Source organism: Leuresthes tenuis, unplaced genomic scaffold, assembly GCF_036924035.1.
Source record: "Leuresthes tenuis unplaced genomic scaffold, fLeuTen1.0.hap1 SCAF_13, whole genome shotgun sequence".
NCBI classification, from domain to species: Eukaryota; Metazoa; Chordata; class Actinopteri; order Atheriniformes; family Atherinopsidae; genus Leuresthes; species Leuresthes tenuis.
In genome coordinates, this window is record NW_027325367.1 from 5881939 (window position 1) to 5906135 (window position 24197).

Sequence of the window (24197 nt, forward strand, 5' to 3'; positions counted from 1 at the left end):
TCCCTGAATGCTTCCCAGAGTTGGGAATTGCATTCACTGTCTGACTTTATATAATATAAAAATCAGGAAAAACTTAAAAATTCAAACTGTTATGCTATCAAAAGATATCAAACACCCCTGCTGACAGTTCATAAGGCCATCTTTAATTGACCATTTCATATTTTGCAATTAGTAACAGTGATTTTCATTATTAAAATGTTGTTTTGCAATTAAGAAATCAATTATTTAATCCATAAAATGCAAGAATTTAAAAGACAAATTCGCATTTTCTTTAGTTTGCCGTGTGCATGACAACAGATAAAAAGTACCATCCAAATTTTCTGTAGCCCAGAAAAAAGTCTCAATATTCGACCTGTTATGACACAAAACTAGACTTCAGTCAAAATATTTTCAGCTTATGATATTTTATCTCTAAGATTCCCAAATACTTTCACCAGAGTTAAATAAGCAGTTGCTGTCAAGTCATAATAGATGAATAGATGATAGTGAAGCAGTCTTTTCTCAACAATCATGTTCAATGAAAATGTTAAACTACTAATCCAACAGAAAATACACCCTTTACCTCTTGGAGGACTCGGGCGCTGGTGAAGACAGCAACATGGCCTCGCTGGTGTTCCCAGTCAATCTGGAGGGGCTGCAAGCATGAACATGTCATGCATGAGAACCTTATTATCAGCAGTGTAAACACAGAACACGGTTACCAACAATAAATCATTAAAACACAAAGGCCTGCCTATCAGAAAACACACATTCTTACACTCACACACCCACACGCTGTCACGTGCTTTTGAGTGCATTCATGCAACAGCGAATTGAAACGGTCTGAGCAAACACAGACAGGCCAAAGATCGACAGAGCCAGAGAAAAAAGGAGGGTGAAGAAGACAAAGAATGCAGATCGAGAGGGAAATAAACTAGACAGAAAGTCGTGAACGTGTTGGTTTGAAGGAGAAACGGGCTGACAGCACTGGTACAAGCATACTCACATCTGTAAAGTTCTGACCTGGATATAAGGTTAATGCCTGCAGGTCTGCAGTGACCCCGTCTGCTGCAGTTTGGACAACCAAACACTACAGAGTCACCACGAAGGGCGGAGCAAGCCAAAGCATTTCGCCACAGAGGTGGGACCGTCATTTTATTCAAAGTACCTGCATTTTCCATCTATACATAACTGCAGTGTTTGTTTAAAACGTTTAAAAAAAACCTTTTACTTTTAAACAATAAACCGACAGATGCAACATTTTCAGCCTACGTTTTTCCACCTCTTTGGTGACTTAAAGAAACACAAAGTGACCTCATTGTGCTCTGATACAAGCAAATTCTGTGCAAACACATCAAACCTGTTAGGAAACATCTTGCTGATAATTTAATCCATTTTCAAAGAACGTCAACGATAATGAAACACAAAAGACTAAACAAGACCTTCTAAACCCAAGCAAGTCAGCAACATGTAATCTGATTAGTATGAGGATCATCTTTAACATTCATTGAAATACAGTTCAAGTGTGTTTCTCTTCAGTCCTGTCTGTTACGTACACACACAGCAATACGCTAACTAATGAGCTTCTTAATAAGAAAATAGAGAATATTTGAGTCATATTCTCTACTTCATGCTACAGAGGATACTCCGATTGATGATTCACAACCACGCTACACCGCCCTATGCAACTCAGATGTTTACACTCACCAATATCCCTCAAAACACGGAGCATTACTTGATTTATTGCCCCATATAGCGTGCCTTATGTAACTGCCTCCTTCGTGTTCAGCACCGACCTCAACCAGAGATGATGTTACCAAATCTTGTGCGACGAAACAGGCAACGATGTTCGTAAAAACAAGCCAAACAACTGTCGAGACAAAAGCTGCATAGTGAGGCAGCTGCGTGTCACAAGATGCTGTAAAATACATCTCCAGACATACCAGTAAGATCAGCATAGTCCACAGAGACTCATTTTTTCTTTTATTGTCAAATATGATCATATTTGGATTAAGGTGATTAGAAAATGCTGCTTACATGGCAGCAATATGAGAATAATTCTGTGAATGTAAACCTGATCTGATGTAAATTACTTTAACAAACTTTAAGTTGCATTAAGAATCCACTCTGTAAAGGTGTGTGTTTGCTGTGAGGTCGTACACTAAGTTGGCGAGGTTAAGGGTCCTCTCGGGCTCCTCGGGGTAAATAGGGCGGGGGGGCTCCCGAGACGACACACAGCCCAGAGTCCTGCTCAGGGCTCGGCCGAGCTTCGTCGCCGGCGACTTCTACGATCACACAAACACAGAAATGTTACGAACAAAAGGCGCTTGTTTGCGTTAGTAATCCAGATGCTTTGAAAATGTCTTTTCTGGTTAAAATAACATCAGTACTGATCCACACATACAGTATCACAGCACAGGCTGTCATGTCAGTGTCACATCTCCGATTCACTTGGTCTGGATTCTCTCTTTTCTTTCATTAAACCTGGACTTATATGAGCTGAATGTCTCATACGTCGATATTAGAGCTTTTCGGCCCACTTTAAACGATACTACCAGCTGCTTGTTTAAACGGGACTAAAACCCTGCAGACATAATAACACAAATAGATAGATTCACATCGCAATTATATACTTATCAAATGACAGCTAGTTACATCCGACAGCTCTTTCCTGTCAGCACTGGATAACAGAGATATCAAATGGATTAGAGAAGACGTGGTGAGAGCATAACCGTCGTCTGTTATCCAGGAGAGCTGTAAAGACTTGCTTTACTTCCCCATTTGCCTTTCAACTGTAAACTAAGACAAAAGGCAGCCCTCTATGGCACTGAAACGATGACTTTCCCGCAGGCTGTAACAATACTAAAATGGTAGCTGTCGAGCCATCCAACTGGAATAATAATGGTGGGCATTATAACTGAAAACATGTGATAACCTTTGAGGATCCTCATGTGGTTCTAATAACACATTAAAACCAGATGAAGATATTTAGAACATATGATGGTCTATAAGTCATGTCAGTCAGGGTTCCTTTTAAGCTGGATTTTAAAAGTATCTTGTGGTATTTCCTTCAGATCTTTTAGTTAAATGGAAAAACTTTTTTTTTAGCAGGTACCTGCTAGATCTGAGTCTCAGCTGCTGTTTCTTCCTTGAGTGGGTGTTAATAGGCTGATTATTGTTGAGCTTCATCAAGGCAAAGTCTGTTGTTTCAGAGATGTATGAGTTACTGCTGTGCTGTAAAAGGTTAACAGTTGCAAACAGCCATATGTAACAAACATCTAAGTTTCATTTCTATGGAATATTTCCTTTTGTCTTCCTGAAGGCTTTTGCTTCTAATTGTTTATTGTAATGCACATTTACTGTAAGCAGCATGTCTCATCCTAAGAATGCCAGGAAGAAGCATCTGCACGGAGCATAAAATGAAGCGGGAAAAGGCTGCCAGGTTTGAAAGTATGTGTAAAATCTGCAGAGGATTTTTACAAGGAGTTGCTTGTGATATGAAGCAGGCAGCTCCACAAATTGGAGGTTTATCCCTGACACTGAAACATTGATAAGACAAGTTATGCCAAGACTTACGGATGAATAATTCAACAACTATGTCTCCATCCATTAATTATTTTTTTCATTTTTTCATTCTTCCCTTCAAGCTAGTGCAGCTTTATAGCAACTTTGGAGGACAGTGCCACTGCCATTCAGGAATTTAGAGCTAAATAAATCAAAATTAATAAGCTACTAACCCCAAGTTGTAACTTATTAAAAGATATTTGCAAGATTTTCATACACTGAGATCATCAAAGATCAAGTTTAAAACCAGCTTATAATTCCACCTTTAACACCGAAACAAAGTCTTGACCCTTAAAAAGATCTGTGAGGAAGTGGGGACCAAACAAAATGTCTTGTACTTTCAAAGTTCATACAAGTTCACACTAAAGAACACAGTGAGTGCCCCCTGGTGTGATAAACGAGTAAGCACACGGCGGCTCACCCAGGACGAGTGCTCCTTCATCTGGTGCTGGCTGCTATGAGAGCCACTGGCATTACCGCGCCAGAAGCAGTTCTGGCAAAGCTGGTAACCACGGCAGCGGAGGCAGCGATAGCGAAAGCCAGTCATACCGTTTCCACGGCAGTAGGAGCACGACACGGGATGATAGACTGGAAAAAAGACAATCAGTGTGGTCAGCTGGTCAATCAGTCGAACAGGTGAGATGCGTTGATAAAGAGACAACACTGCTCAGTTAGAGATGTGAAAAACACTAAAATCCACAGCATTCAGTATCAGTTTTCAGACTCATCTCTTATTACAGTTCATTTTACACATTTCTTTGACCAAAACTTGTCATTTTTCATCACAGTCGCCCCTATTGCCGTTTATTTGACAGTTTCTTCTGCTGTTTCAGGTTTTCACATTACATTCACATTCTCGATTGCCTATCCTGACTGGCTGAAATCATCGAATGCAGCTCTAATTTTGGTCTATAAACCAGAGTCTTTAATGAGCTTTAATTTCGCAGCTGAGGCTTCGGCTGTTTGTTTCAGTTACCTGACAAAATGAGAGTTAATCCCAACAAAGCCAGAGGTAATCGGATATGCTGCAGCACTGTGTACCAATAACAGGGGGAGGATTGTCTAAAGAAAAGAAACTCTAGCTATTCCCCGTGGGAATTTTTATCCATTGGAAGGCTAGAGAGACGTTTTAGCTCCAGAAAAAATGTCTAAAGTTTGATGTTTGCCATCGTAAACAGCTGGCAGACACAGGGTACGTCATGCCACATTGATGGGAAGTGCTGGGTTTATTCAAAATTATCTTAGATGATCAGATTTTACTTTATTTTGCTTGTTTTCGAGGTGAGAATTCAAAAACATGGGTCACTCTTAAAGAAAAATGCCAGAAAGTTGTATTTTTGCAGCATAGAAGGGAACCTTTTATCAGGGAACCTTTTATCAGTCCAAAAAGAAAAGAAATGTCTTGTTAAACGTGAAAATATTTTTAAAAATGCAGCAAAATGAAAATCAGGCACCTGCAAGGTTGATTTCCTGTGATAAACTTTGGAGTGTGTGTGTTTGTGTGTGTTTACCATGCTCCACATTGGCCAGGCGGTGCATGAGAGGCAGCCAGATGAGACACTGAGGAGTGTCCGCTACAATGTCCAGGAACATGTTGAGCATCACCCTCTTCTACACATTAACAACAGAGAAGGCTGCTCAGAAACACAACGCACAGTAGATTTATTCATTTCAATCTGCTGCATGGTAGAAATACGATAAATGGCAAAACAAATTGTTTACTATAACCTAAAGTTCAGATAAAGGAAAGGTGTGTGTGTGTGTGTGTGTACCTGTTGTGGGAAACAGGAGCGTGCCACAGTTTGTGTGTAGCCAAAGGACGGTCCTTCATGTACAGCAGTAGGCAGCTTGAGAGCCTCTCGCAGAAAACTGTCAAACTTTGACAGCCCCAACACCCCGTTGGAGTCAGATACCTGAGAAAACACGTCTACACACACACAAATACAGTTAGACAGGTGAGGCATTACATGACACTCGCTTAAACACGACATCTCTCTGCCTCCAACTTTAACTTTGAACTAAAGCCACATAATAACTCCAGCTTACATTGCAAGAACCCACTGAATCTACTGAATGGAGGTGAATCTCTATCATGACGTGGATTTTTGTCAACACTGCAAACCTGATTAAAGTGATGCATGTGCAGGGAAGTCATGCATTAAGAAACAGCAGCACTGACGTGTATTTTCCACAAGGTGGCACATATGAAACATGTGTACACGTCAACACAGGCCGAGACTACAACAGAACCGTTTAAGATTATTCAAAAATAAGCACAGAAACAATGTATCTAAGCTTGTAGATTAAATATGAAGAGCTCACATGTAAATTAAGAAGGTGTGACAGCCTTATGTAGTCGTTTTAAGAGTGCAAAAAGGTCAAACTGGGGGTCCATACAGCAGTTTAATTCTTTTAAGAAAGCCAGAGTTACGTAGGTCGCCTTGAGGAAAAACAAGGATAAAAATATGTTTATCAATTTTTGCAATATTTTTTCATTTTTGTCTTATTTGAACAACTTCTCATTCAGCTAACCAATCATATTGGTAGAAATGTTCAAACTGGCAACCACTCAAAAGGACTTAAAGCAGCCATTATACGGTATAAAACTGTGTACACGGTGAGTTTTGGCTGTCTCAGACAAAAGACGGTAAAACAGGTGACTCCGGAGACAAAATTAGAATGATCCTGCAGTGTTACTGCTGATCAGCGTCTACCAACCAACAAATACAAATGTATCATGCTGGTGACCTGCACAGTGTCAATGAGGCCAAATGAGATCTCTGCAAAATGCTGAACTAAAAACAGGAAGAATATCTGGTTGAGCTGTGGCAGAGGAGGCCTCGTGCCGCCAAAAAAGACGCAGTACGGAAACAAATAGCAGCAGAATTGCAGCTCGTGGGTGAGCAACAAACCGCTGAATGTATTAACACCCACTTTTATGCAGGGCAAAAACCCAAAAAAAACATAATTTACCATCTAGATTCATGGCTATTTCTTGCACATACATGTTCCTGCGTTCAGACCGTGCCATTTGCACATTCTCACCCTTTAGATTTAGATTAGCGAATGATTCAGTCATATAACTCAATCACTTCTGTCGTCTCTCTTCCTCATTCTCCATCATTCACATGACAACAACAAGGAGGAACAGCTGGCTAATTAGCATTAAGGCTGGTCCCAAAAAAAAAAAAAGAAAAATGGAGCACATTTCCCCACCAGGAACTTTGTCAGCTTTAAATCTGATGACGATACACAAGGCGTCATCATCTGTAAGCTGTAACACCTCCAATCTGTACAACCACGTCGAATGTCGCTGCAAAATACAATAAAAGATAGCCCCGAAGGGCCATCTGAAAACACCGGCTGGAAGACAACACAAACATCCACGACTGAAGACGTCACACACGCATCATCGCTGTCACGGCTCTAATCAACACAGCTGAAGCCGAGCGATGATAAAGACTATATCTTTTAACTGCTGGATCGTCTGGTCTCTACAACCACTGTGAAAAGACAGACGAGGAACTCGTTTTTAACATCATGCTATTTATGTTCTTTTGACAACTTTTCAAGGAACGTGGCTGAACTGAGATCTATTATTTACGGCAATGACTTGGAGACAGTCATTCGAGCCTTAATCACCTCGAGGCTGGATTACTGGAGCTGCTTGTATCTGGGCTGGTTCAGAACTCGGCCCTCAGACTCCTGACTGGTTCCCGAAGAAAACAACAGTTTGTGCATCTCAACACTGGCTCCTGGTTAAATCGAATGGAGTAGAGCTGCGATTCGATTTGATTGTAAAGCTTGTAGCTGTCCCGCTTTCGAGGATCACTCTTTTATTAAGTTTTACTTGGTGTTTTTATATGCTTTTACTCTACTTACGTTTTAGTTTTCGTTTCTTATTCATGTCAAGTTCTGCACAGGACTTTGGTCAACTTTAATTGTGCTTTATGAATAAATTTGATTTGACCTTTGATTGGATTAAACTAAGGAAGATCATACCACTACAGACAGCCTGTTTTTTCTTCTTTTTACTTTAAAGCAACAAGTTTAACTGAGAAATGACAACTGTGGGCTGATAAAACCTGCTACTTTATGTTAATGTGACACTGTGTTGCTCTCCACAGTTGCAAGATAGCCATCCTGCCTCCTGAGCTGCAGCCACTCTAAAATAAAAGGTAACGATGGGTGAAATTACAGTGTTTAGCCACCTTTAAGGGGGTTCCCCGATGTTAAACATTACAGGTGTGACGGAATTCCATCTCTGTATTCACATGTATAGCTTATTTTTTCTCAGGGATGTTTAAAGTATTAGACCAAACCTAAAAGAACTGATCGGTGACAGATTCCAGGTTAGTAATGATGGTGTCAGCTGGTACTCACAGCGAAGTTTATCCACCAGTTTCCCTCCACACAGAGTAGCCAGCATCGCCTTCACAGAGAGGACCGTCAGACGGCTATCTGGCTCACTGCGACACACAAACACAGCATTTTCACATTAAACCTCATGTGACACGAGCTCATGCGGGCAAACGCAACGTGTCGGCTCCTCGTGGCTCGTTACCATTCGATGGCAGCCAGTATGAATTCGACCAGGAGGACGGTGCTCTCCTGTGGGTTGATGGTGTGAGTGGTGGGCAGGCGTTTGCTGAGCTGGTTGAACAGCGAGGACACCAGGTTCTCCAGTCTGGTCACAGAGATGCCGGCATTGAGCTCTACTGCATTTAGCCCCGCGTCCCGTACCGCCTCGATCACATTGTATATGTCGATCAGATGCACTGAAAGGAGAAAGTCAAATTTGGTCTCATCTTATACTGTAAATAAAGTAATTTTTAAAGCTTTGTATCATCCCTAAAATAAACACAACTAACACTAACAGACACTTTCTCCCATTACGTATGAGGCAGTTTGCATGTTACTGTGTCAAAAACACGTCAAATGATGATACTTAATGGCTACTTTAACTCAACTCTGACTAATACCATGAGCCGTGACTCACAGTTGCATCTCTTCTGGATAAATCTGAGCTTGCAGGCAGTCCGGTATGTAGAGAGACAAATGCCATCAAAGTTCTGCTCCCCTGTGGAAGAAGAAGACACTCGTGACACTCTGCTGGTTCATTTAAATGAAGCATAAGTAAGTAAGAAAGAAATCCCAAAACTAAATAAAGAGAGATGATTCTATTTAAACCACAGACACGAACGTTCAGAGCTATGTTTTAGAAAGTATTGTGATGTGGCAATGAAAGGCTGTTTAACTCAGGGTAAAGGTTGCTCACCAAGCTCCACAAAGATCTGCCTCCCCTCTGCTGGCGCCGCCACCGCAGCCCCCCTACCTCGGTCTCTCTGGCCCCCCTCCTCCATCACCATCCTGCATGAAACGCAGCACAGCAGGAAAAATCTAAACTTCTTTGTCATTTTTCATGATAACGATAAAATGAAAACATCAGTGTCTAATTGGAGGGAGCGACAGCTTGCCAAACCTTCCAGCACCTGTAATGATACTAATCTTTAAGTTTAAAGGAGCATAATCCAGCCTCCCATGTACTACAACACCACACATCACTGGATTCACACTCCTGACCTTTATCCTAAGTATCTTTATTACATTTACTGGCATGGGACTATGCAAAGATTTAACTACAATCTTGTTTCTACAGTTTCTATCAATCAGCCTTTTGGTTTTATGAGATCACAACATATAGTAAGTAGCCAGTAATCTTTTCAAAACGAGCCTGGTTTCATGAGATCACAAGGTGACACTTGGCACTTTAAGTCGAGCGGTTGAGCACAGAAAGTATCTCAGGAACAGAAGTCATGTTATCTTGAGATAACAACATGAATTTATGCACTATCGTGACAAAACTATTCTTATCATGTCAAAATGACATAATTAACCCACTATCACTGCCAAACAAGCTCCTTTATCTCCAGATAATGAGATAATTAACTTGTAATCTGGCAATAAAATTAAAGAAAGTTCAAGCATGGCCTCTCCCAGCTTCCATATATCGATTATTAAATGTTCATAACTTCACTAACAACTTAAAAAAAACAGTTAAATAGAAGTGATTTTACTGCCACATCAATAACTGTCCCAGTTCAATTTGTTAGCCCGATTCTTTCATTGGAAGCCCAAGAAGAAGCCGGAGAAATCTTAAATAAAACAAAGTATTTATTCTGGTCACAGGCAAAGTACGGCAGCTCTGGACATTTATCTTCTTCACATTTATCTCACAGAGGTTGGACTTACACGTCTTTCAAGGACACACCTCGTTTAGTATGAGCAGAGTACAAAATAGGAACATACAGTAGATTGTTTAGAAAAATACAGAATATGAGCATAATGTCTAAGAACAAAGCCAATTATAACAAATTCATGGTTACTTTTTGTTTTAAAGTAAATTCTGAGCTAAAGATAGTTTTGCGATTCTTTCTGAGCTTCGATTGTTCGTTTTTTCACTGGATTGTTCTTAAATTTCTTCTAAACACACATTAAAATCTGAGAAAAATCTGAATAACAACAATAAATAACTCCTCTACTTTTCACCGTCTTGTAGCCTTCTTCTGATTTAGCAAAGTATGACTATGCAGTAACTTTATATATACAAATTGTTTGAGCCTAAAAACTAGCTGCCTTTCTAAAATAAATTCTCTTTTAGGCATTTAAGCTGTATTGGTTTCCCAAATCCAGAGCAGAATTAGTGAGCAGTTAGAAATAGAGGAATAATAAAAGAAGAACGGAACTTAACTTACTGAAAAATAATACTAATCGAAGCATTATTTGAGTTTAACTTCAAGATCTTTGAAGATCCTGAAGTTCTTTCATGAAAGTCTATAAAACTTTGACATAAACTTTCTAAAAATACTACAAAAACAACCAAACTAAACTATAAATGTCTCTTAATTTTTGCTCGTAGACTCGTGGTCACACCCAACAGGCCGTAGGATTTTTTGAGAGCTCGATAAACGAACAGATTAATGAGAACAGCTGATGAAAGCTGAGCTGCAGGCTGGCATTTGAACAATTAATCAGGTAAAGAAGAAGAGACAAAGCAAGAAAAAGCCAGAGGTAACCAAGTCACCATGGTAACAGTTACACTACACCACATAACTGAAACGCACACACACACATGCACACAAATATTTGCATTCCTTGTATGAATGTGGTGACAAGCCAACACATTCCAGAGAGGATTTGAGAGCTTCCCAGGAGACTTCTCGCTTCATCCAGACAAAAGAAGGACTCCTCCTTTCAGTCACCCTCAGAAACCCACTCACTCTCAAACCTTCCCTGAAATAACCCTTTCATTACTGCTCCTCTCCCGTCCCGCAGAGGTTGCTGATAACACTTGGTCCAGCATAGTTTCTCTTTTTGTAAAACATCTGGTCAGATAACAGGCTTGTGGTTCAACTCTGAGACAGCACACTCGGTACGTCACAGGGAGCCAAATGGACGTACAAAAGCACCAGATTTGATTAATTGCTTCTAATTATCGCCACTGCAATGGTTCACGCTCAAGATTTGAGTCGCAACAATAAACTCCGGACCCGGAAGTTAGTGGAAAGTAATGTAGCGTGTGTGTTTTATGTGCCGTAGCATCTAAAACAGCAGGTAAAATGTGTAAAGACATTAGCACAGATTCAGGATTCAGGACACACTCAGAGGAAAAACAACATTTAAGGACTTAAAATTTTTACTGAACTGTTGTTCATATGTTAAATACAAGTGAAACTAACTCACACAGAGTTCTGTGCACTGATCTGGATGCCTGTCTTTGACATGCTTCAGTAAGTTTGAGGCGTTTCCTCCATTTATTCTAAATGTTCCATGACAGTGGTCATGTACAGGCTTTGGGAGGTCAAAAACATGTGCCTGAAGATGGACATTCAAATAAAGTCATGCAACAACTCTTTTTGCTGTGTGTCACGAATGGAAAACACACAGAACCTGAGCGGCGGAACAAAAGAAGAATATCTGGTTGCAAAAAGAAACACAAAGAGGGGTCATTCAATTCATGCAATCAATGGAGGAGCTTCCTATTGAACAGCTCCCACAGTTGCCTGGTGTGTTAGAGCCCCTCTGCTGGGTTAAATTCATCCCACCCTGCAGGGACTGGAGTGCTTGATGTGCCAGTTTCTCCAAACTGATCGCAATGCTGAAACTTTGTCATATGGTACAATTTAACTGGTGCACATGCTAACTGGTATTCTGTGTGATGATTACCTAAAAGGATCTGCTGTCAGTATGAACTGCAACTAGTGAACCATGTTACTAATGTTCCTTTTACGCTCACTGTTCTCAACCTCTCAAATTTTTACAAAAACTTTGGATAAGCTGAAACTGTTTTTCTGTCTGTGTGGGAATGATAATCTTTCCTGAACGACTTCTTCTTGTGCTGTTCCTGCTATGCAGCGGTGTCATTTTCTCAGTAGCGACGCCTACTATTTGGAGGAGAATTGCAGCGCGTGGAGGGCGGTTATTTCACTTGTGCAGTAGCCAATGCGGTGAGAAATCTGTAAACATCCCGAATAAATAAAGCAGTTTCTCGTGTCTTGTAGATACTCAGAGTCTCAGCTTTAGTAGCCTTTTATTCAGCGTTTCTTTTAGCAGGATGCCCCTGTAGATGCATACTGGATAAGAAACGTCCTGTTACTCGACAGCAAAGACAAACTGAGCACACGTCCTCTGCTCTAATCCGTTTCACTCTCCAAGCCTTTAACAACACTGTTATTAACTTCCTCACTTCTTCCCTCTGTGTTCATTTCTGTGGATATTTATGGCTCCAGAGCTACATTTCTGATGCGTGTTCACCAAGTTGTCCATCTGTTTGTTGTTTCCTCTGGTTTCTCGTGTCACTTTCTTCTCATCCAGTCGAGGCAGATGGCTATCCTCTCTGAGTATTGTTTCTGCAGGACGTTTCTTCCTGTTAAAAGGGCGTTTTTGGCCCATGTGCTATCACCAGTCACTGGGTTTCTCTCTGTGATGGAAGGTTGTGTTTCCTGACAACGTAAAATGACCTGAGATAACCCATGTTGTGATTTCCCTCTATGCAAATCAAACTGAACAGTAGCTTTTTACACACTGCAAAAGGAGAGCAACATGTTTGCAGGAATGTCACGGATTACATCAACAGCTTCCGACAAGCAAAATGCATTCAGACGTTTGGATAAACAACTGTCTCATGCCTTTAACTTCAGTACAATCTTACATACAATATGCAGCTCTGATGAGGAAGCTTTTTCCTCTACGAAAGAGACTTTTAATAGAGCTCATCAGCGCATTTCTTTTTATAATTATTACGCCGATTAATTATTTATCATCAGATGTAAACAAAAGATTTTCAGCCTAAAAACCTGAAAACCAACTGACTTTTAAAACACTTGATAACAGGTGGATGTATGAGTCAGTAAAAGGTTCGCTGCTGAGGTTTTACGACTTCTACTGGAGACGAAAATGAGCCAAAAGAAGTGTCGTGACCGCTTCCACGAGTCTCCACAGCGGGACTCTCGTGGTGAGTAAGTTGTTATTTCCAGCCTGGTGATAACTACACCCTGTCTGTCTGTCCATGTCTGTCTGAGTGAGTAAAGCTGACATGGGAGAACGTTTGGCCTGTGAGATTTGTTTCCTTTTTTAAACTATGAAAGCTTTAAATCACCATAGATACAATTACGCTTTCCACAATTATCCCAAAATATGTCAGAGGGCTGGAAACAGCTTGGCAGTCATTTTCCCCCCCAACCACTGGGTCACAGGAAGTGGATCCAAATGGCATAAAGGTGCCATAACTCCATCTAATACAGTAGAATCAAACACTGCTCGGATGATAGGTTTTACATCCATGAAATCTCTTCTTTGCACTCAAATAAATAAAATAATTGGTACACATAGCATTGCTTTGGGACCGTAACGTGCCACAGTTCTAGGTTTATTTTTAGATTACCAGCTGTCTCTTCGCTTACAAACGTAAACCACGATGAACAGCAATGATGAAGCCAAACAGCCATGAAAAATCCATTTGAAACCTATTTGGGTAAAACAGACTCACATCGAGTCGGTAGCTGTCAAACTTAACGCTTCGTGTTTGTAGTTTCTCTGATATGAAGCAGCAACAATTTCAAGCCGGTCTCATCTTTATTAAAGGCGTGTTTGGGCGGAACAGCTGGACTCCTTTCATCCACTGAAACCTGATGCAACATACATCTACTTTTAACTTCATGTCTGATGCTCGTGCCATATCAACACTTTTAAAACACACCCACACGACAAAAACATTGCTTTTATTGTCATTGTTCCAGGAAACACTAAAGGATTGAGTTCATTTACGCTAAAAGCTGAAGGTTTAACCTCTCAGATCAGACTTGAACAGAGTCTGAAATTAGCGTTCTTTTGTACTGAATCGAGAATACGTTTTGTGAGAATCGTAATTCCAAGAATAACAGCTGAATCAAACACGTGATATCAAAAGATTCACATTCCCCGTATGTCTGATGGCCCTGTCTTTGTTTTAGTTATTGTACAGGTAGAAGTTGCAGTGGATATGAATACCATAAAGATGGATAAGCCAGATTTCAAACAGAGGTTTCTAATTGTTTAGCCTAACTTGCTGATTCCAATTCTGGGTGATAAACATTAAGGATGGATCATTCATACTCTTATATTACTATATACTATTATATTTGATCTGGCTATTAAATAACTTTCCATTTATGTATTTTTGTATTATTAAGTGCTCCAGAGCTTTTTTATACAAATAATTGGAGTATATTACTCTTTATGTAACACTAAACACTAACACTGTCTCTTTTCACTGCTGAATTTGATAGACGGTCCCTGTACACTCGCCTCACAGCGAGCTCTGAGGATGGCTCCTTTAGATGAAAACTAAATTAAAGCAGTGGATTTGCTTAAAAGTGACTGATCCTGGAAGTTAAAACGTGTGAAAATCTAGAAGGAGAAAGCTTTGTGTGTACACTTCCTTTTTAGCCCATTAAAAACAGAATAAAAAGCTCTTTAACTTCCACACCAGAGACGTGTCAGATGTTGATGCTTTTGACTCAGCCTGTGGTGCAGAATGAGATTCAGCAAATCTAAGTTACTTTATACTTAATCAAGCTCACTGCAGATAAAATGTTATTAGTTGTGACATTAGACGAAATACTGACTACAAACAAGCAGTGAAAATAAACGGAGGTGACGCAGAGAAGTTCAGCGTTTGCAGCTCTGCTGACTGTTGCTTTTCTGAGTTTGTGCGGGTGGCGATGCACATTTGTGTTGCACCATGGTGTTTTATTATGGCCGACATTTGCTGAGCTTTACGGAAACAAACACACGAAAAAGACTGAATAAACACCCACTAAACCAGAGGCCACACTCCCAGTTTTCCACTAAACTGTGGCTCAAGATAAAGTTTAGAAAAGGTAGCCAAATGCTTGAATTACGGGACCTTCACTAATGCATCCCGTATACGTACTGCGTATATGAGGGTGTGTATGTGTGTGGTCATACCTCTCTGTGTCAGGGGGGTCACACAGGACAGAGGAGCTTCAACAAAGGACGTCTGACAGGGAGACAGAAAAAGAAGAAAAAGGCCTTTGAGAAGTCTTTTCAACATTTAAACAATAACAGCAAAGCCCTGTGGGGATGCACTCTAATATAGACACAACCCACAGACACACAGTTGTAGAGTGGTTAGAGCAGCACATATCTCATGTATCTGTAGATAAAAGGAGGATAATTGCATTTAGGTCATTTCTTCCACCAATGAATCAATGAATGAATTGTAGCCAGGAAAAATGTTTCAGGGTTCATTTCTAATTTCAGGAGAAAGTTCATTCAGAGATTTCCTTTTGTTTTAAAGACCCCAACTGTCTTTGACAAGACAGGCTCAATCTCAGCGTGGATTTAAAGTCTTTAAAACAATAAATCAATGGCATATGCACTTTATATAATCTGAAAGTTTAAAACCAGCATGTAAGCAACACCGTCCACTTCTTTGCTAACAATAAAAAAAGAGGGTTTCTCTTCTGGTTTAATAAGGTGTTTTGAAGGCAAATATCCCCCAAAAAAGTGGTAAATTTCTGCAGGTTAATTTCTTCACTGAACTGTAAGGATGTTTGAACAGCTCAGAAGAAATAAAGACTCAAAAAAGGCTTAATATTTAACATCCTGTATGCAGGAGGCGTGACAAGCAGAACAGAGATCACACAGGTGTCCAACACAAACATACTGTATTTGCTGTCTATTAAAGTTGATTAAATGCCAAAGCATGTGGTTACCAACCTCAGTGTTACTAACCTCAGGCTGTCTACATCTGTCTGTGTTCTCAGCTGTTAAATACGTCCCCATCTATCACACTTGTTGAGTTAGAGTGGTTTATGACAGCATGATGAACAAGTAGTGCTACTGTGTGAGTGGCTTTCTGATACTTAACAGAAAAGGAAACCAGGACACGAGGCTGAGTGTTTGTCATTTTTATCAGTCTCGTTACATCCCTTATCAAAAAGCATCGAAAACGAGTAGCCAAATTCTTACTTTTGTCTGTATTGTACGTTTTGTTTGCTAAAATCAACCACACTTAAGAGTATGTTTCATATAAATGAAGCTTTTCATCATCATCTAAATAACACCTCATATTCTGGGTTTTATTATAGATATTAACCCATAATCTAAAAGGTTTAATTGTGAATGTAATTCAAGTAAAACCTCTATTCATCCCTGAGGGGGCAGTTTGTAAGGTAATCTTATAATTAAAGTAAAACTGTACTCATTATAGTAGGATTTGGTGCAATAAGACGGAGTAAGCTGCCATAAATAAACACCAGTAAACATTGTGGCTGTCAGTTTAACAACGTGAGCTCGGTCTGGTATGACAGCCTACTCTGAGCGCCACAATCCTCATGAGATCTAATATTTTTCTATGGAAACCAAACGTGGCACTGACCTAATTCAAACTGCGTATTTTACAACCAATTTTCAGCCTCATTGTGACGATTCAATCAGAAAACCTTCATCACCATCCAGATCCTCCAGTGATAAGTGATAACAACCATTATAAACATGTTAAAGTTCCCCAGATTGTGGTAGATTTGATGATTAGAAAAGTAAGTCCTGCTTCAGTGCAGACCACCCAACCAGTGCACCTGTTTGATAACACTAAACCACACACACTTTCCTCAACGCCACATCAAAACAGTGATTACAAATGCAGGCCCGCACCTGAGCAAGACATAAGGGCCTGAAAGCACACATCATCTCACTTAGCACAAGCATCGCACACCTGTTCTTAAACACCAGCTACCCTCAATTTAAAGCAAACACACTACAGGCCTGAATCTGTCGGCAAAAATCCCCCCACGCTGGACTCACCGCTGCGCTCGGGAGCCGAATCCAACTGGATGGAAGAAGCTGACACGGAGGCGCACACACAGAAATGGGTGTCCAGCAGACGAGGCAGCACTAAAGAAGGGTGTTTACTACCCACACCTCACAGATACACAACATGCACGCCACATGACCAAATTACCACTAGCAGCTGTCCACCACTCTCATCGCCACCACTGACAGGACCTGACCAGTTCGTGTGTGTGTGTGTGTGTGTGTGTGTTAAATTTACAGTACTGTGTGCTGCAACTTTAGACACTGACATTGCTGAAATACCCAGAGTGCTATTTATCCTCCAAACGACCCTTTACTGTAACACACAGGCCTCTTGAGGCTCCTCGGCCGGACCCACAAATCCTTCAGAAAGCTCTGAGGTAATTTTCTAAATCTTAAGATTTCAGGAAATTGGGTTTACTTTGCAATTTGCGGGGTTGACTGAAGTACCGGTGGTTTGGCTCGGCCTCAGGGATCCTCAAATATTTAGACAACATGGACACCAAATTAAAAAAAATAATCTCTCTGTTTGAAAAGTGGAAACAGTTTAACTGAGGTTTCAGTCAGCTGTCATGCCACCACAATGTTTGTCGGACTCTTCTAACACGCAGTAAGAAATAAATATATATTAGTAGCTGATGCTTTTCCATCACATCCACGTAGCACCGTTTACAAATTAAATCTCCGTTCGTATTTACGCACAAACACAACCAGAAACAGAAAAGCTGAGCCGACTGTATATACATTGTATATACATTGCTGTCATACAAAACCTCCCCTCGCCTCCTAAATACTTCACTGAGCAACTTTTCTGACAGAACTGACAGGTAAGATTATGTTTTTTGTATAAAAACTGGAAGGATTCGTACCTGAAAGGCAGCTGAAACTTATTATGTTCCTAAAACATACTGGACACACTACAGTCAACGAAATGGGAGGAAATTGAGAAAAAAACTTACAAAAATAACTAACAAACTGACTGTTTAACACTTATATTACAAATAAACGTATCAATTCTTTGTTAATGACAAACGAAATGTTTAAGCACAAAATAGTGGTCAACACAGAATCTTTACTCCTTGATGATGAAGGGAATAACCACAATAAGCACAGAAGCACCCCTGACATCACAGACTCCAAGCAGCCTGAACTGAAAGCAAAACTCGTGACCTTTGATCCCAGAGCAGCCAAATAGACAACCCGGCTGACCTGGCAGGACCCCGAGGTTGCCATCAAGCAGGTAAAAACAGAAGCAAGAGATCTCTGGTTACGCCTTTAAAATGGAAGGTTTGCATGCCGAGGGTGTCTGGAGGACTGGTGCAGAACTGTGGACATGATGGAGTTTGGTGTAAGGATCTTTAAAAGTCTAAAAACCCACCAAAGTTCCACCAGAACCCAGAATGGACAATATGAACTCAATTCCTCTATGCTAGGAATGTGGATTTGGCCAAATCATAAAAAAAAAAACAAAAAAAAAAAATAAGAGCTCTGGCAAGATGATTCATTGTCAAACTTAATAATTACAAGCTAATATTCAGGTTAGCTTGATAGCATTTATACTACCACTATGTATCTGGCTACTGTGACAAAGAACTATAACAACCTTAGACAATGCAACTACTTTACAGATCCTATTGTCAAATTTAATCCAGCTTTCAAGTGTGTTCATGGATCATATTTCATTGCTCTTGCTTTACTTGAAGCAACACGCCCACGCTAACAGAGGTCCTTGCATTGTTCGGCACATTGCTGTTTCCAGTTAAGATACCCAGCGATGTACTACGGAGTGTCCGCCTATCAGACTCCTCTCTGTCGGTTTCTATTTACACCGGTCAAAGTTTGAGGCTAAAACCACAACTCTGACTTGTAATAAGGCTTTTCAATGCTACTCAGAGTGAAAAACATAAACACAGAAGCTGAGAAAGAGAAAAACAGCAGGATGAAGGCGTGAGGATTAATAGAAATCGAGATGCATCAAAGACGCCGGAAGGAAGCAAACAGCGAGAAACTGAGATGGTGAAAGCAACAGGATGAGCGTGCGAGACAAAAACACAGTACAAGAGAAAGGAAGTGAAAGTTGCATTTAATGCTGTGAACAAACCACGATGGTTTGAGTGCGTCTACAATGAGCTCTGGCAAATAAATATTCTACTGTATGTGAGAGTTTAAATGAAATGCTTGAAGGGTGGCTTAAGAAAACTCTACAGCTCTTTATCATTATCTTTAACCTAACCTGCTTTGCCGCTGCTTAAGGACACAGAGACCCAGCAGTATCTGTCGTGGATTCCTGTAAATCAATGTCAATGACCTCCAAGTAAGCTGCTGAGGGCAAAAAGACAGAAATGCCAAGCATTTTCTTCTGGAAATGCTGTAAACTAGCTGTGGATTAACTCAGAAGCACCAAACATGTAACACAAAAAAGCTCAGAGGTTCCTGTTCATGATACATCAAAGTATCCCTGCATGCGGAATAAAGAATGCTTTAATTTCACTATAATTTGATTCCTGGGAAATTACATAAACCAGAGTAATCATGGGGTTCATCTTCTCTGCTATTATCTCCCCACCCACATTGAGGACAGCAACACATTTCAGTACGACTGCAAAGCAACATTAACCAAAGTCTTTCCATATGTAGACGCATTGAAATTAAATTTTATGAAGGCAGAAGCCAGTGTGAAAACACTACAAAGAGTTCTCTGCAGGTATACCCAGTTATTATGTGCAGGGTGAGGAATGACTTCTTGTTTCCCCTTTCATTTCACTCTGTTTTAAGTGTAAACAAATGGCTGGCTGCTCAGATAAAGCAGACAATATGTATCCGGCAGGGTAGAAGTAGAAGTTCTTCTTATCAGTCTCATCTCCCCCTTTCACCGTCATCCTTCTCCTCTGAGCTTCCTTCATGGGGAGAAAGAGTCTGCAAACTGCCTGGCTTTGTGATACTGCTGTAGGATTTGAATTTTAACACTAAATTACACCTTTATCACTGCTTATATATGCTGATTGTTACTTAACTTGACTGTTTATAAGCTTGCAAAGAAATAAAGACCTGATAGATGAATCTTACTGTAAATTTAGAAATTTATGCGAAAAAACCCTTAAAACTCATTCATAATCAAATATTCTAACATCCTTAAATTGCACAGCATAGTCCTTGATTTTAACAGTTTGGGAGTTCAGATTTTCAAAGTAATACCACAAATCTATATGTGGATAAAAGAAAGAAGTTGCATTGATTTTTCAGCAACTGTAACATCTGCCAAGTATTTATAAGGGAAAACTACCTGAAAACTGTCATATTCCACCAAAACCATCAAAAATACAATGGCTGTGGAGATGTAAACCTGCTCATCTGACCCCACAACACATAAACTTATAAATTAGATGATTCAACAAAGATAAAGCATTTTGTAAAACTACCTGATCAGACACAAATTAATTATTCATCTTAACAGTGGCATTTCAGCATTCTGACAGCTGTCTGCACTCATTTTTTGTTACTCTGTTCACTGTAATGTACAGTGAATGTTTTTATCATAGCTTTAAAATGGTGTGCCGAATTTCATAATGGACACTTCGGATTTGAGGAAAGTATTACATTTTGCCACAAAAAGCTTTAATGTTTGGCGACGAGCCAAGTAACACATAAATTGCCAGATTTTTGAATGGAATAACGTTCCTCCCACAAGCACGAACACCAATAGCAGTTTTGATTTAAAAAGTGGGCATGACTTCAATCTGGTCTACTACAACACGAAGGACAGGGAAAGACACCCCAGCCGACGCATATTTACATTTAATTTCTGTCCAACGGTTTTTGATATACACCACCGGCTCATTTAATTAAAATAAAAGCCTTGAGTCGAAGCTCCTTTAACTTCTGCCAACTTCGGAGAAGCTTGGTGACATCTGAGCGGCCATGTTGCAGAAAAGTTTAACTCCCTGTTCACCTTGTTCCCCGAATGAATGTGGTCTTGAAACCTCTCACTGCCGAACTGTTCTAAATTTAAGCATTAAAAGTAAAAAACGTTACGGTACTCTTATCACACCACCTTATATCCTTTCAACAGGCTACGAGAGACGAGCTCTACTTACCGGGACTATTTTCGTCAGGTAGTCGTGGCCAAATACATCAACACTGAAACGTGTGGCACTGACTTGAGCTGTAACCACGGTTCTTCGCTTCCTCTTCTCTCCTTTTTCGCCGTGCTTTGTGGCCTCCTCTTCGGTTTAGATGATTTCGTCCCCCTGTCCCGTTATTTATTTCCGTAACAAGCCATGTTTCACACCCTCCGCACCCACCCGCCGCTGCTTTTGCACCGGTTGCTGCTGCTGCTGCTGTGATGAAGTGAACTATTTTGAAAGAAAGTCACTCCTCTCGGGTCCGTGCTGCTCCCTCCCCTCCGACAAAGCTGCTGACTCAAAACCAGCCCACTCCACATGTATAAGAAAGGCTTTTTTATACCTATTAATTATATATATTTGCATGTAACCATCAGCACAGCCGGATGCACCTGTTAAAAAGGCTCCAGCGCAAAGATTGATTGTTGTCCAACATTAACCCCCCTTAAGAAGGTCTTCATCACTAAAAAAAGAAGCACTTTTTTGGAGATTGGATGCATTTTATTGTTGTTTTTCACTCTCAGTTTGCGCTTAATACCTGTCCTGTGAAAGAAATAGACATTGACTTAGTTATGCCAATAATAATTACTCTAAAAAGGACTAAATGAAAGATTGATATTTGAATATATTTGCAATTGTGTTCAAGTTTCTTACCTCTTCTGTTATCCCTTTTCCCAGGGTGTTCGGGCTAAAAGAGTCCTCACGGCCTGAATACTATTTGAAGGTGTCTTAATTAAGAAGTGGAGAGAACAAGGACTTGATTGCTAAGTTGAAATACTAAATGTGAGTGAGGGAAACTGCTTTTGATAGGGTTGTGTTTGAATAAAATAAGTTTGATTAGATTTTTGTTAGGTTTTGTGGAGTCAGACTACCCTGTTATATTGTAGAGCTTGGTTAGAGCTGGTTAATACCAGAGTCTGCTGCTGCTAAGGCTCCATACTGCCTGTGAAACAGGAGTCTTTGATTGTGATGTGAACCTCTTCTTTAAACCTCCCGCTAAAGATTGAATTGTCGTTATTTCCCCTGGTTCTATTTTGAATATTAGACCAGTTTATTTGTCGATTCGCTGATAGAAAAATTGGTTGTTTGGAGGTTATAGCATCTCACTACAGAAAAAAAAATCATCCCACTGTGTTGTATTTTGGGTAATTTAAGGCTCAATGTGTATTTTGAAGTTGAATATTTGAAAAGTTAGATTTTTTTTTTAGTGCAATGGAAAGTGTTTATTTGGCATTCAGTCTTATGACAAATGACTCTGCAGTCAAACTGACCTCAAGACAGATTGTGAAATAGCTACAATGACCCACAGTAAAAAATGTTGTGAGTCAAAAGGTCAAATAACTTTACAATAACTATGTTTTCCTGTCTTCATTGTGTTAACAGATGCAGCTTAAGCTTTGAGTCCTACACATCCTACACATGACGTCCATTTGACCACAAATGCTTTTATCCCTGGAAATCAAAGAGGATGGTGGAAGGTGCTAATCACCAATCTAAATGGATTAGCATGTATGAAATTGCTGGTTTGATACTGCTCAGTGTTTCCAGGGATCATCCTGTTTTTCTATGTCCGTCCCACTAGCAATTTCTCACTTTTAAACTACACTCTTGCTTGCAAATGGTTTGGGTTAGGCATCAAAAGTGTATGTTACAACATATACAGTTTAATAATTACAAAAAAATGGCATTGTCATGGCTTAAACATTTGTACATTCACATTTCTTGATTCATATCATATCATGTGACTATTTTCCTTGAGAACACAACTGCGTAGGGATACACCACAATCTACAGTGGGCCAATGTAAATATTACTTGTTTTGGGCAGCTACAATGGTCACTGATCATTTCCAAGGGCTCCAAAGCTGTCGGCAGCACAGAGCCAGTCTTTTTTTTTTTTTTCAGTTTCTTTGAGTCACTGGCTCTGATGCAGCTGCTCCAGTAGATGACAGCAAGGAAAACTGCAACCATAAAGACGGTAGCCAAAATCTTGCTGCAAACATTGAAGGACATTCGCGCTATCCAGGTATGGCGAGCATGTACGCAACTTCTGTAGTAAGATCAATGCTGCTGCTCAAGGATGACAAATCAAGCGGGACAAAAATCTATATGAAAAGAGGAGATGTGAAACAATGAATACATTGTTTAAAGCATTACAAACCTGCTGCTCAGGAGGTAGTGTGGTCATTCTTCAGTCAGAGAGTTGCTGGATGGATCCCCAATTTATCCTGTTCATAATGATTCAATTAAGTTAGAAAACGTTTAGATGAAAATTAAACTTATTATCATATTTCAAGCATAATTGGCTCACATATTGAAATGACATGTAATAATTCACCCACCTTTAAAAGCTCTGCACTAATTGTTCAATTATTCTAATTGTTATTTGAATATAATTCTCACTATATTCTGCGGCACATATTGACTTTTTATGAAGCTTCAAAAACAGAACAGCCTCTTAAATTTATGAATACAGCACCCTATACCTCCACCAAGCACACTCAATTATGTATAGAGTGGAAAAATGAAAGATTATTCAATACATGACAACAAAATAAGGAACTGGTTGTCTCTAAAGAGGAACTGCCATTTAAGGAACTTGTGAAAATGTGCTCAACTCATTGAAACAATGTACGAACCAATCAGAATAACTATAAATTTGACAGCTATTTTCTCTTAAATCCCCTAAAGAGGCCAAATTAGGGCCAATATGCTGCAGGTTACTGTGTTGTATATGATAACAAACAAATTACAGGAAATATTACAGGCAACCGTGTATCACAGCTATTCTTTAGCGTTAGACATTCGTCCAAAACACACAACTAAGAGAAAACTTCGATTTAGAATTCAAATCACTATCAAATCAAATTCAAAGATAGGCGATAATTTTTTCATGCCACTTTATATGAACTTTGTGTCTCCTACTTGAAACATTTGCATGATTCTTTTCTAGAACAAGATACACATTTAAACTTTAAGCTGAAGCAACTGATCACTGACTGACTTATGATTTAAATGAGAGACTCTCATCTCAGAAAATTGGTATTATTCTTTAAAGTCGCTTTGGATAAAAGCGTCTGCTAAATGCATAAACACAAACACAAAGCTGTCGTGCGGAACTTATGTCGCCCCCTAGAGGATATCTGCACTATTGCAA

The 24197-nt window shown here is 39.9% G+C and overlaps 1 protein-coding gene across 6 annotated transcripts in view; it reads right to left on the reverse strand.

The window, feature by feature from the left end:
* Window positions 1–21266, reverse strand: part of dtnba (dystrobrevin, beta a) — a 32749-nt gene extending 11483 nt beyond the window's left edge. For 4 of the 6 annotated variants that reach the window (XM_072362943.1, XM_072362942.1, XM_072362941.1 and 1 more), the window contains exons 1-11: window positions 21015–21266; window positions 15052–15103; window positions 8822–8913; window positions 8543–8623; window positions 8108–8321; window positions 7927–8012; window positions 5316–5470; window positions 5055–5154; window positions 3965–4131; window positions 2140–2264; window positions 563–634 (exon numbers count right to left, since the gene is read on the reverse strand). In XM_072362943.1, coding sequence (XP_072219044.1) covers window positions 563–634; window positions 2140–2264; window positions 3965–4131; window positions 5055–5154; window positions 5316–5470; window positions 7927–8012; window positions 8108–8321; window positions 8543–8623; window positions 8822–8912 — 1091 coding nt within the window. In that variant the 5' untranslated portion in view covers window position 8913; window positions 15052–15103; window positions 21015–21266. Of the gene's footprint in view, window positions 1–562; window positions 635–2139; window positions 2265–3964; window positions 4132–5054; window positions 5155–5315; window positions 5471–7926; window positions 8013–8107; window positions 8322–8542; window positions 8624–8821; window positions 8914–15051; window positions 15104–16911; window positions 17002–21014 lie in introns of those variants that run through there. The other 2 variants (XM_072362939.1, XM_072362940.1) reach the window with 2 other exon arrangements.
* Between the last annotated feature and the right edge of the window lie 2931 nt (window positions 21267–24197).